Raw genomic sequence first — 12,208 nt, 5'->3', positions numbered from 1 at the left:
AGAAATCAATCACAAGGGAAAAAAAGGAAAAACACCGAGAAACATGGAGGCTAAATAAGATGTTACTAAACAATGAATAGATTAACAATGAGATCAAGGAAGAAATCAAAAGATAACATGAAAATAAGAACACAACAACTGAAAATCTGTGGGACACAGTGAAAGCAGCTCTAAGAGGGAAATTCGTAGCATTACTGGCCTATCTCAAGGAATAAGAAAAATCTCAAGTAAAAAATCTAGCTGTACACTTAAAGGAACTTCAAAAAGAACCACAAACAAAGCCCCAGTTGAGTAAAAGGTAAGAAATTGCAATGATCAGAAGAGAAAGAAACAAAAAGGAGTCTAAAAACTCAGTACAAAAGATTAATGAAACCAAGAGCTGCTACTTGGAAAAGATAAACAAGATTGATAAAACTTTAAACAGACTCATCAAAAAAAAGGGGGGGGATAGGACCCTAATAAATAAAATCAGAAATGAAACCAATGAAATAAAAAGGATTGTAAGAAAATATAATGAACAACAATATTCCCAAAATACTGAACAATCTGGGCAAAATAGATAAATTCCTAGAAACATACAATCTTCCAAAACTGAATCAGGAAGAATCAGAGAATCTGAATAGACAGATGACAACTAATGAAATTGAAGCAGTAATAAAAAACAAAACAGAACAAAACAAAAAACCTCCTAACAAACAAAAGTATTGGACTGGATGGCTTCACAAGTGAACTTTACCAAACATTCAAAGAAGAACTAACACCTATCCTCCTCAAACTATTCCAAAAAATTCAAGAGCAAGAAACACTCCCAAGCTTATTTTATGAGACCAGCCTTATCCTAATGTAAAAACAGATAAGATAAATATACTACAAAGAAAAAAATTAGAGGCCATTGTCTTTATTTTTTTTATTTAATATATATATTTATTTTTTAAATTAAATCTTTATTGTTCAGATTATCACAGTTGTTCCTCTTTTTCCCCCCCATAGCTCCCCTCCGCCCTCACACCCCTACTGTCCTCATCCATAGGTGCACGATTTTTGTCCAGTTTCTTCCCGCATCCCCCATACCCCTTTCCCCCCCAAGAATAGTCAGTCCACTCCCTTTCTATGCCCCAGATTCTATTATAATCACCAGTTTATTCTGTTCATAAGATTATTTATTCACTTGATTTTTAGATTCACTTGTTGATAGATGTGTATTTGTTGTTCATAATTTGTATCTTTACCTTTTTCTTCTTCTTCCTCTTCTTAAAGGATACCTTTCAGCATTTCATATAATACTGGTTTGGTGGTGATGAACTCCTTTAGCTTTTTCTTATCTGTGAAGCTCTTTATCTGACCTTCAATTCTGAATGATAGCTTTGCTGGGTAGAGTAATCTTGGTTGTAGGTTCTTGGCATTCATCCCTTTGAATATTTCTTGCCACTCCCTTCTGGCCTGCCAAGTTTCTGTTGAGAAATCAGCTGACAGTTGTATGGATACTCCCTTGTAGGTAACTGACTGTCTTTCTCTTGCTGCTTTTAAGATTCTCTCTTTGTCTTTTGCTCTTGGCATTTTATGATGTGTCTTGGTTGGTACGCTTGAATCTGTCCCAGAGGCTCCTTACACTATCTTTGTATTTTTGGATTCTTTTTTCTTTTTGTTTTTCCAGTTGGCTGTTTTTTGCTTCTTATTTCAAGTCTTTGACTTGATTCTTGTGATCCTCTAGTCTGCTGTTGGAACTCTGCATAATATCCTTTATTTCAGTCAGTGTATGCTTAATTTCTAGTTGGTCCTTTTTCATAACCTTGAGGATCTCACTAGACTTTTTGAGGGTCTTACTAAATTTATCGGTGGTTTCTAGAAAGTTCTTGAAAAACCTTAAAAGTGTGGTTTTGAGCTCTATATCCAGTAGTTTGCTTTCCTCCATTTCTGTCATTTGTGTCATGTTTCTTTGTCTCCGCATTTTTTACGCTTCCCTGTGTTGATAGAGTGGCTTTCTGGTGCTAGGCGTCCTATAGAGCCCAGTGGCTCAGCCTCCCCAATTACCTGAGGTGGACACTCTTGGTGCACCCCCTTGTGGGCTTTGTGCACAGTCTTATTGTAGTTAAGCCTTGATTGTTCTAGGTATCACTGGGAGGAATTGACCTCCAGGCCAATTGGCTGTGAGAATCAGCTGTGTCTGCAGTGGGAGAACTTCTGTGCTAGAGACACCCCTCCGGGGAAAGAGTTGCTTCAATGGGGCTTTGGTGCTCACTGAGTCTGCCCCCAAGTGTGTCCTTTATGGATCCGAGGAGCTGCAATCTGGATGGTCCCACTCTGACTACCGGGCACACTGGCTCCTGGATCTCTAAGGAGGTGCTAATCTAGCCTCTGCTTGAGGCTACCCAGCAGGAGCTCAGCTGTGCAGCAATGCAAGTTGCCCTGGGGCTTTGGGCCAGCTTTAAGTTTGTTAGGTAATTTTCAGATTGCAAAGGGCCAGGCCTTTCATATGCAAAAGCCAGCGCACAGCTTGGGTGGGGCGGGGGTCCCAGGGAATCAACAGGGCGGAGCAAGCAGCTATGGCTGCCCTCAGAGGCCCTGCTTCTCAGTGTCCTGGCAATCGCTGCAAGCACCTCTGAGAGAAAGCTGCCCTCTATTTCCGACTGATGCCAGACAGTCCAGGTTCTCACGTATGAGTCTGGGTCCCCAGGGACTTGCCCGGAACTGGAGCTCAGAGCTTGAGACTCCCTACCGATTGAAAAAGACAACCGTGTCCTCAGCCGCCAGCCCTCCCTGCCTCCGTACCTCTGTACTTTACTTCTGCACCGCACCTCCTCTGAGTCTTGGTATGCTTTTCTCTTTCCTTCTAGTTGTAGAACTTCCACTCAACCAGCCTTCCTGTGGTTCTGGATGATGTCCGTTCCGTCTTTTAGTTGTATTCTTGAAGTGGTTGTGCTAAGCAGCAATCTCCGGTGTTTACCTATGCCGCCATCTTGGTTTTTTTCGAGGCCATTGTCTTTAATATAGATGCTAAGATCTGCAACAAAATATTAGCAAACCAGATCCAGAAATGCATTTAAAAATCATATACCACGATCAAGTGAGATTTATTCTGAGGATGCAATTTTGGTACAATATATGCAAATCAATAAACGTGATAACCATCACATAAACAAAATGAAGGATAAAAACCACATGATCATATCAATAGATGCAGAAAAGGCATTTTATAAAATTCAGCACCCTTTTATGATAAAAACTCTCAGTAAAGTGGGAATAGAGGGAACATACCTCAACATAATAAAGGGCATAAATGACAAATCCACAACAAACATTATATTCAATGGGCCAAAACTACAAGTGTTTCCCTTAAGAACTGGAAGAAGACAGGATTGTTCACTTTCACCACTCTTATTCAAAATAATACTGGAAGTCCTAGCCATAGCAATCAGACAAGAGGAAAAAATAAAAGGTATTTAAATGGGAAACAAAGAAGTAAAACTGTCATTATCTGCAGATGACATGATACTATATAAAGAGAATCCTAAAGATTACACCAATACGCCACTATAACTGATAAATGAATTCATTAAAGTAGCAGGATACAAAATAAATATACAATAATCAGTTTCCTTTTCATACACCAATAATGAACTATCAGAAAGGGAAACTAAGAAAACAATCCCATTCAAATTGCATTAAAAATACCTAGGAATAAATTTCACCAAGACCTGTACTTGGAAATTTATAAGATGTCAAAGAAATTGAAGAAATTACCAACAAGTGGAAGCATATATAGTTTTCATTGATAAGAAAAATTTGTACACGGTTAAAATATCCTTAGTAACCAAAGCAACATTCAATGCAACTCCTATCAATGATAACAATAGCATATTTTATGGAAGTAGAACAAATGTTCCAAAAATTTGTGTGGAACAACCAAAGACCCCAAATAGCTATAACAATCTTGAGAAAGAAGAAAAAATATGGAGGAATCACCCTCCCTGATACCTACATAGCCATTGTAATCAAAACAACATAGTACTGGCATAAAAAGAGACATAGATCAATGGAACAGAATAGAGAGCCCAGAAATGAACCCACGCCTTTATGGTCAATTAATATTGGACATAGGAGGCAAAAACATACAATGGGTTAAAAATAGTCTCTTCAATACATGGTGTTGGGGAAGCTGTCCAGATACATTAAAAAAGGTGAAACTAGACCACCTTATTACACCATATACAAGATATACTCAAAATGGATTAAAGACTTAAATGTTAGACTCAAAACCATAAAAATATGAGAAAAAAAACATAGGCAGCAAAATCTCGGAAATTTCCAGTCGCAATATTTTTTTGTGATTTGTCGTCTTGGGCAAGGGAAACCAAAGAAAAAATAAATGGAACTACATCAAATTAAAGCTTTTGCACAGCAAAAGAAAATTATTAACAAAATGAAAAGACAACCTACTGAATGGGAGAACATATTCACCAGTGATACATCTGATCAGAAGTTAATATCCAAAATTCATAAAAAAACTTATACAACTAAACACCCCCCAAAAATTCCAACTAAAAAATAGGCAAAGCCTGCCCTGGCCTGTGTCTCTCAATGGTTAGCATGGTGGCCTATGCACCAAGTGGTCTTGGATTTGATTCCCGGTCAATGGCACGTACCTGCGTTGCAGGTTAAATCCCAGCCCTGATTAGCCACCTGCAGGAGTCAGCTAATCAATGTGTCTCTTTTGCATTGATGTTCTCTCTCTCTCTCCCTCCCTCTCTCCCTTCCCTCCCTTGTACTCTCTCTAAAAAGCAATGGAAAAAATATCCTCAAGTGAGGATTAACAAACAAAAATAAATGGGCAAAGCACCTGAATATACACTTCTCCAAAGAGGACATACAGATTGCCAATAGTCATAAGAAAAGATGCTTACCGTCTCTAATCATCAGAGAAATACAAAATAAAACCATGATGGTATATCACCTCACACCTGTCAGAATGGCTTTCATCAATAAATCAACAAACAACAGAGTGCTGTAGTGTTGGTGGGAATGTAGATTGCTGCAGCCACTGTGGAAAGCAGTATGGAATACCTCAAAAAATTAAAATGGAAAAACTTTATAACCCAGTGATTCCACTTCTGGGAATATATACAAAGGAACCTAATACACAAATTAGAAAGAATATATGCACCCCTATGCTCATAGCAGAGTTATTTACAATAACAAATCCATAAACAGCTCAAATGTTCATCAGTAGATGAATGGATAAAAAGGGTGTGGTACATTTCCACAATGGAATACTACTTGGCTATAAAAAAGGGTATCTTACCCTTTATGACAGCATGGATGGACCTGGAAATCTTTATGCTAAGTGAAATAAGCTAGTCAGAGAAAGACAAGTACCATATGAATTCACTCATGTGGAATCTAATGAACAAAATAAACTGACAAACTAAATAGAAACAGACCCATAGATAAGAGAACAGACTGACAGTTGTCAGAGAGGAGGGGTGTTGGGAGCTACATGAAAAAAAATTGAAAGGATTAAGGAAGAAACACACAGACAACAGTATGGTGATTACCAGAGGGAAAGGAGTCTGGGGAGGAGGTAGAAGTGAGTTTAGGGGAGATAAATGGTGATAGAAAGAGACTTGATTTGGTGTAGGGAACACACAATCACGTATACAGATCATGTATTGGAGAATTGTACACCTGAAACTATAGTTTTATTAACCAATGTCACTCTAATAAATTAAATTAAAAATATATATCAGTATTTTTAGTTGAATTTAGCAGGAATGTTGGTGAAGATTCTTATTCTGCCATACTGTTGGAAAAGTAATTTCAGATTTTTTATATTTTTGACATGAAGTTTGTTTATCTATTTATTTTTGCCTCTAGCTCCCTATATATACTTCACCACCTCTTCAATCTAAATATGTTGAAGAGCAGCCTGGTAATTTACAAATGGGCTTTGCCTCCATCCGCACTACAACTGGTCGTTATATTGGCTGGTGCAAGGTAAGTCTATTCTAATTGTTGTTCAATATTAGAGGATTTCTTATTTGTATTGCATACCAGTTGTTCCAGTTACCCATTGATGTGTAACAAACTACCCCCAAGCTTAGTGGTTTAAAACAACAACCATTCTATTATATTTCATTATTTTGTAAATCAGGAATTCGATTGGAGTTCAGACAAGTGTTCTTCTGGTGTTCTCAGAGGTCACTCAGTGGGATTCATCAGGTGAATGGCCTGATCTAGAGGTCCAAAACAGCTTCATTCTCATGTCTGGCAACTTGTCACAGATGCTAGAGCGCTGTGCTCAGTTGGGAATGTTGACTAAAGCACCTACACATGGCCTCTCAGGCAAGGTGGCCAGATAACTTACATGGGCAATTCAGGGCTCCTACAGAAAATGTTACAAGAGGTCCTAGGTAGAATTTGCCAAGTTACTTACCTATCCTCACATGTCTACAAAAGTCTCCTTTACAGCATTCTAGTGTTACTAAGGCCAATCTAATTTTTTGAGGGAGAGGAAAAAATGCCACCCCTCAATACAAGTAGCAGCAAATAATTTGTGGCCATATTTATTCTACCATACCACTACTTCATAGATTAAAGTAGTTCAACAAGCATTTCCTAGTATGTCACCTACCATGTATAAAACATTGTTTGGCCTATTACATGAAGTTCTGAGATTACTTTTTAATTGCTTCTTATTTGACTAAGCAAAATTTTCACTTGTTTTGTTTAGCTCATAAGATCAATTTGACTACAATGAGCTATGAGGCAAAATATAATTCACCTTATTTTGATACTTAGCCTTCAGTCAGCAGTACTCAGCAGCAGTGGAGTAAGCTGATGCAGTACTGATGTTGCTTTATCATTGGGTCAACATAAGTGTGTTAGCATCAATGTCTCAAATGTCAGTGTCATAATTATAATGCTGGTACCATTATTTTCATCATTCTGACCTAATAGCTATACTAATTTACTTCAAATCTAGCCAATTGTTAACTTTGTGCCTTTTTTGTTTCTAATCCATTCTTTTTAAAAGAAAAATCTAATAATCTGATTGAAATACCAAATCTGTGAACTCTGGCTATTCTAGATGATATTTAAAACATCCAGTGAATATATTGTGTGTTTTTTTAATTTCCTGTCAAATAATTCTAATGGTACTACTGTACTGCACACTCTTAATAGTTTAATCTCAGAGTGAAATATCTTAACTAATGGTTCTGAATCATGCCATCAACTAGATGATTCATACTTTAGTCTCCTGAGACCTAATTTTCCATATTGTCTCAAAGTTGTTTTTTCAGTGAGGTAAATTGTTTAGTGAGATACTTAAATTGCTATTTAACTATCATACAATTTAAGAAAGATTGAAAGAACTTTATATTTGTTAATATGCTGAAACAATTAGGTTGAAGGAGGACACTTTTGAATGCATTTCATCTTCAATGTAAACAATGTTTCCTCTCTAATTTTCCTCTAAAAATGTAATATGTTTTTTAAAAATTAATTCTGACTCAAATTACATTCTGCATTAAACTTTGAATCATGTAGGGCAAATTCAATTTCTACTCCTACTCCTTGATGATATTTTGAAGTTTAGATAACTGTGATCCCCAGTGGTAAAAGTGAATTTCTAAACCTAGCTATGGAAATTTTTCCAAAAGAAATTACTAGTTTGTTTCTTCAACAGTTACATGATTTTCCACTCACCTGGTCAATAAGTATAATGTGAAGGTGAAATTTTCTCAAGAGGCAGTCCCTAAAGAGAAGTAATTTCATGGCAGTTAGGGTCTATGTTGGTTTGTACAGCTTGAAGCCATAGTGAACAGAATAAACCTGTGCATCTCTGAGCACCATGAAAATATCTGAAGCAAAGTTATTAAAACCAAGATATCTCAATACCAATAACTTATTCTTTTCCCATCTAATATACTCTTTTCCATTTTATTTGCTTAGAAAATCTCTCTTGTTTTTTTAGCCCATGGTTTAAAAGCAGCTATTTTAGAGAAGGAGACCATACATTTAGATTGTGTTTTTTGGTTCCTTCAGTGGAGTACAGCATGTCTATGTGGAATTACTATGAAAAATCATTTCATGCCTTCCTTTTCTTCTGCTGTAATTGAGATAGTACCTATCACTCAATAAATGTGTATAACAATATTTCTTGCATCAAAATAAATTAGTTGGAAACAGGTAAAATGAAAAATTTGATTTAAAGCTTTAATCCTTCCATGGGTTAATTAATCTAGATTTGTAGATAATTTATGTTGCTATTTAAAAACAAGATGGAGGCTAGCCTGTGTAGGATGATTTCTATCCTGAGATAAATGTCTTAATTAGGTTTTTTTCTCATTCTAATGCACACTTTTAAAAAAGGAGATGAAGTACTTTTCTTTAGGCTTTATGTTGTTGCTGCAGCATCTTTATTAATCAGATATTGCTTCTAAGCTGAAATATACCTCTCTTTATGCTTTATTTAAATTCCATTCAATTTTCTAGGCCATTATAAAATCAGATGACAAATATTTGTATTTCTGCAATAAGTTTTGTCTGACCTGCTCTGATTATTTTATAGGCAGTACTTATTTAATATGAGGAAAATAGTAAAGTATTATCCATGTTAAATAGAATGAAAAGAAAGAAATCAAGAAAAGCTAAGTTCAACAAATATCCTCTTAGTGAATAAATAGGAAAGTTAGATTTAGATTTGGGTGCAATGCTATCAACATTTTAGTAAAATAGCAATGTCAACTGTTTGATCTAATTGTCAACATTTTAAAAAATGCAGATATCCTTTTTTCCCCTTTTTGCTTAGGGTGTGTATGTCTTTGTGAAAAATGGGATAATGGATACAGTTCAATTTGGAAAAGGTAGGTGAGTAAATCACTTGTAATTAGGAATGTTCCATTGTCTTTTTAACTTGCAATGTTAAAATGTGAAAAAAATAAACATAGTATGTTATCCATTATTATGTTTTAACAACTGTAAAGATACTCTGCATAGCAGTTTATAATAATAATGCCAAAACAATAGTATCTACAATTTATTTGTCTATTATTATATGCTAAGTCACTATGATAGGCATTTTATATAATTTATCTAATTTTTTTATAGCAACTTTGTGACTTGGTATTTTATTTTATTATTATTTTTTTAAAATATATTTTATTGATTTTTTACAGAGAGGAAGGGAGAGGGATAGGGAGTTAGAAACACTGATGAGAGAGAAACATCGATCAGCTGCCTCCTGCACACTCCCCACTGGGATGTGCCCACAACCAAGGTACATGCCCTTGACTGGAATCGAACCCGGGACCCTTGAGTCCACAGGCCAACGCTCTATCCACTGAGCCAAACCGGTCAGGGCATGACTTGGTATTTTAAATATTCTCCTTTTGCAGATGAGGAAACTGGGGTTTAATTAGGTTACCAAGACCACATAATTAGTAAGTGGCAGCATCTGAATTCAAACTGTCAAATTGTCTTTATATTATATACTCATAAAGCATAAATTAGAAACATGTCTCCATTGTTATTAGTTACTTTTAATAAGTGCTACTTGCAGTTAAAATACATAGTATTTTGCTATTGATTATTAGGAAACACTATACCAATCAGTCACACCCTAGAATATTTGAGCTAATGTGTTTGAGTCTTTAGTTTGATAATGGTGTTTGGCATCAGATATAAGTTCTTAATTTTTTTTACCTAAGCCAGATGTCAAAATAAATGTATAGAGGACACAAAGATCAGGGTAAAATTTTAAAAGTCTCTACGATATTGATATTGATGACCAGTATATATATTATCATTATTTTATATATGTTGTGGGAATTAATTCCAAATTATATTCTCATCAGTCTTGAGGAATATCGTTAAACAACTGATTGCCATTAAATAATTAACAATGATAGAAGAGTGTGGCTTTGGACTGCATAGAACCAATACAATTAAAATGTATAAAAAGCCAAGAAATCTAGTCTTCTGCACACTTTCCATCTACTTTCTACCTAGGCTCACTTCTCATCCTGATCATTTTTTTTATCCTCACTTGAGGATATTTTTTCCATTGATTTCCAGAGAGAATGGAAGGGAGGGAGGGGGGCAGAGAGAGATAGAAAAGCATTGATGTGAGACACACATCAATTGGTTGCCTCCTTTAACCAGAAATTGAACCCTTGACCCTTCAATCCAAGGGCCAAAGCTCTAACCACTGAGATAATCAACCAGGGCCTGATCATCTTGATTTTAACCAAGATCAACATCAGCTCTGAGGTTACTGGGAGTAGTGGCATGCAGGATTTAATGCTTACATGTATCCCTAAACTATTATTTAAAGTTCTCTAATAAAGTATTTCAGTGCTTACTGGATCCTACCAATGTTTGAGTAGATAAGTCAGAATAATTTCTATTATATGTAGAGAGTACTTACACAATCAAGAATTTACTTTATAATAATCCATATTAAGGTACTGACTGTAGCATCATATTTCATTGAAGAGTAATAACCTGTATTGTTAAGAAAACAAATATGAAATCAGCTTTGGAAGGAAGATTTAATTTTGTAACAAGTAACTATTATTACTAGCTTTTAAGTCACTGCTTAAATCATTATTTTGTATAGTTCTTTTGAAGAGTGTTTAAATCATTTGCTATTATCTCTACTTGTTCTGCATTATACCTATGTAGAATGCCCAGTTGTATAAGTCATTTATATTAATTTTTCACTGATTTCTTGAGATGCATATGTTTATCTGAAGGATCCACCACGAGATTTTCTTCCGAAAATTGGAGTGATTACAGTTTCAGGATTAGCAGGCTTGGTTTCAGCACGAAAAGGTAGGGTTTAAAAATATATATATATATATTCTCTTTTTCAATTACAGTATATTAATTTCTGAATTTTATTGTCACAGGAAAACCTCATATATTTTATTGAATATTATTAGGATAGGCTACCTTAAAACATTCAGATTCTACAGTACAACATGATTACTTTTATTAAAACCTTTTTGGGTTTTTAAGAATATACATATTTCCAGAGATGTTCAACATCATTAGTTATTAGAAATGCAAATGAAAACCACAATGAGATACCACTACACACCTATTAGAATGTCTAAAATTAAAAAGGCTCTCCCTCCATGGAGCACGCCCCTGCCTTTCCCTTTCTCCTCTCCCTGCCCCCACACTCCTCCGGCCCTCCATCCCCCACACAAAAAATATAATTTAATTAAATTAAAAAGACTAACCATACCAAGTAGATTTGAGAATGTAGAGCCACTGAAACTCTCAGACACTACTGGTGGGAATATAAAATGGTACAGTCATTCTGAAAATAGTTTGTCATAAAGTTAAAGATATGCTCACCAAGAGACCCAGTAATCCCACTCTTGGGGATTTACCCTGGAGAAATGAAAAACATAAACACAAATGTTAATAACAATTCTATTCATAATCACCAAAATTTGGAAACAGTCTAAATGTCTTTCAGCAATTAACTAAACTGTGGAACATCAAATAAAGGAATACTACTTGGGCAACAAAGGATGAACCATTGATACATGCAACAATCTTGATGAATCTGAGTTAAAGAAGCCATTCCCAAAAAGTTTAATACAGTGGGGCCTTGACTTACGAGTGTCCCGACTAACTCGGCCGGTTTTTTGCATTGAGTTGATAGAGTAATTTGAGTTAAGGAGCTCCTTAACGAGCCCCTTAACAAGCTCGGTCTTGGAACGAATTAAACTCATAAGTCAAGGCCCCACTGTATTGTATAATTTCATTTATATGACTTTCTCAAAAAGACAAAACTATTGTGCTAAAGAGCATGTCTGTGGTTTCCAGGGGTTAGGAATAGGGAGAAGGTGTCAATACAAAGGGATAGCATGAGGTGTTTTTAGGAGCAATAGAGTTGTTCCATATTGTGATTATGATGGTGGTTACATAATTCCATATATTAAAATGGATAGAACTGTACACCAAAAAAAGGTGAATTTCTAGTAAGATCATTTACAAATAATATTTTAAAAAATACAACTACTCCTATTTATATTATAATGTATCGTTGTTTCCCATCTTGTAGATAACTATTTTTAAAAGGTCTTAAGAATCTCTAGCTATCAAAAAGAAAAAGATCTGGAGAGTTTTACAGTAATGTAAAACTAACCACTCAAACTACTTTTCCTTGCTTAGTCATGACAACCAATTTTCT

At 35.4% G+C, this 12,208-nt stretch overlaps 1 protein-coding gene across 4 annotated transcripts in view; it reads left to right on the top strand.

Moving 5' to 3' along the window:
* Positions 1–12,208, top strand: part of APOOL (apolipoprotein O like) — a 100,728-nt gene that overhangs the window by 51,083 nt on the left and 37,437 nt on the right. For all 4 annotated transcript variants that reach the window (XR_013997336.1, XM_081115462.1, XM_081115461.1 and 1 more), the window contains 3 exons: positions 5,872–5,991; positions 8,810–8,864; positions 10,735–10,833. Coding sequence is in view for 3 of the 4 variants with exons in the window: in XM_081115462.1 (XP_080971588.1) it covers positions 5,872–5,991; positions 8,810–8,864; positions 10,735–10,833 (274 nt within the window). In the remaining variant the exon portion in view is untranslated. The remainder of the gene's footprint in view (positions 1–5,871; positions 5,992–8,809; positions 8,865–10,734; positions 10,834–12,208) is intronic.

The sequence above is a fragment of the Myotis nattereri genome (genome assembly GCF_964212035.1).
Source record: "Myotis nattereri genome assembly, chromosome: X".
NCBI classification, from domain to species: Eukaryota; Metazoa; Chordata; class Mammalia; order Chiroptera; family Vespertilionidae; genus Myotis; species Myotis nattereri.
The sequence above is the reverse complement of the archived record's forward strand: the minus strand, read 5'-3'. Positions and strand labels throughout refer to the sequence as shown.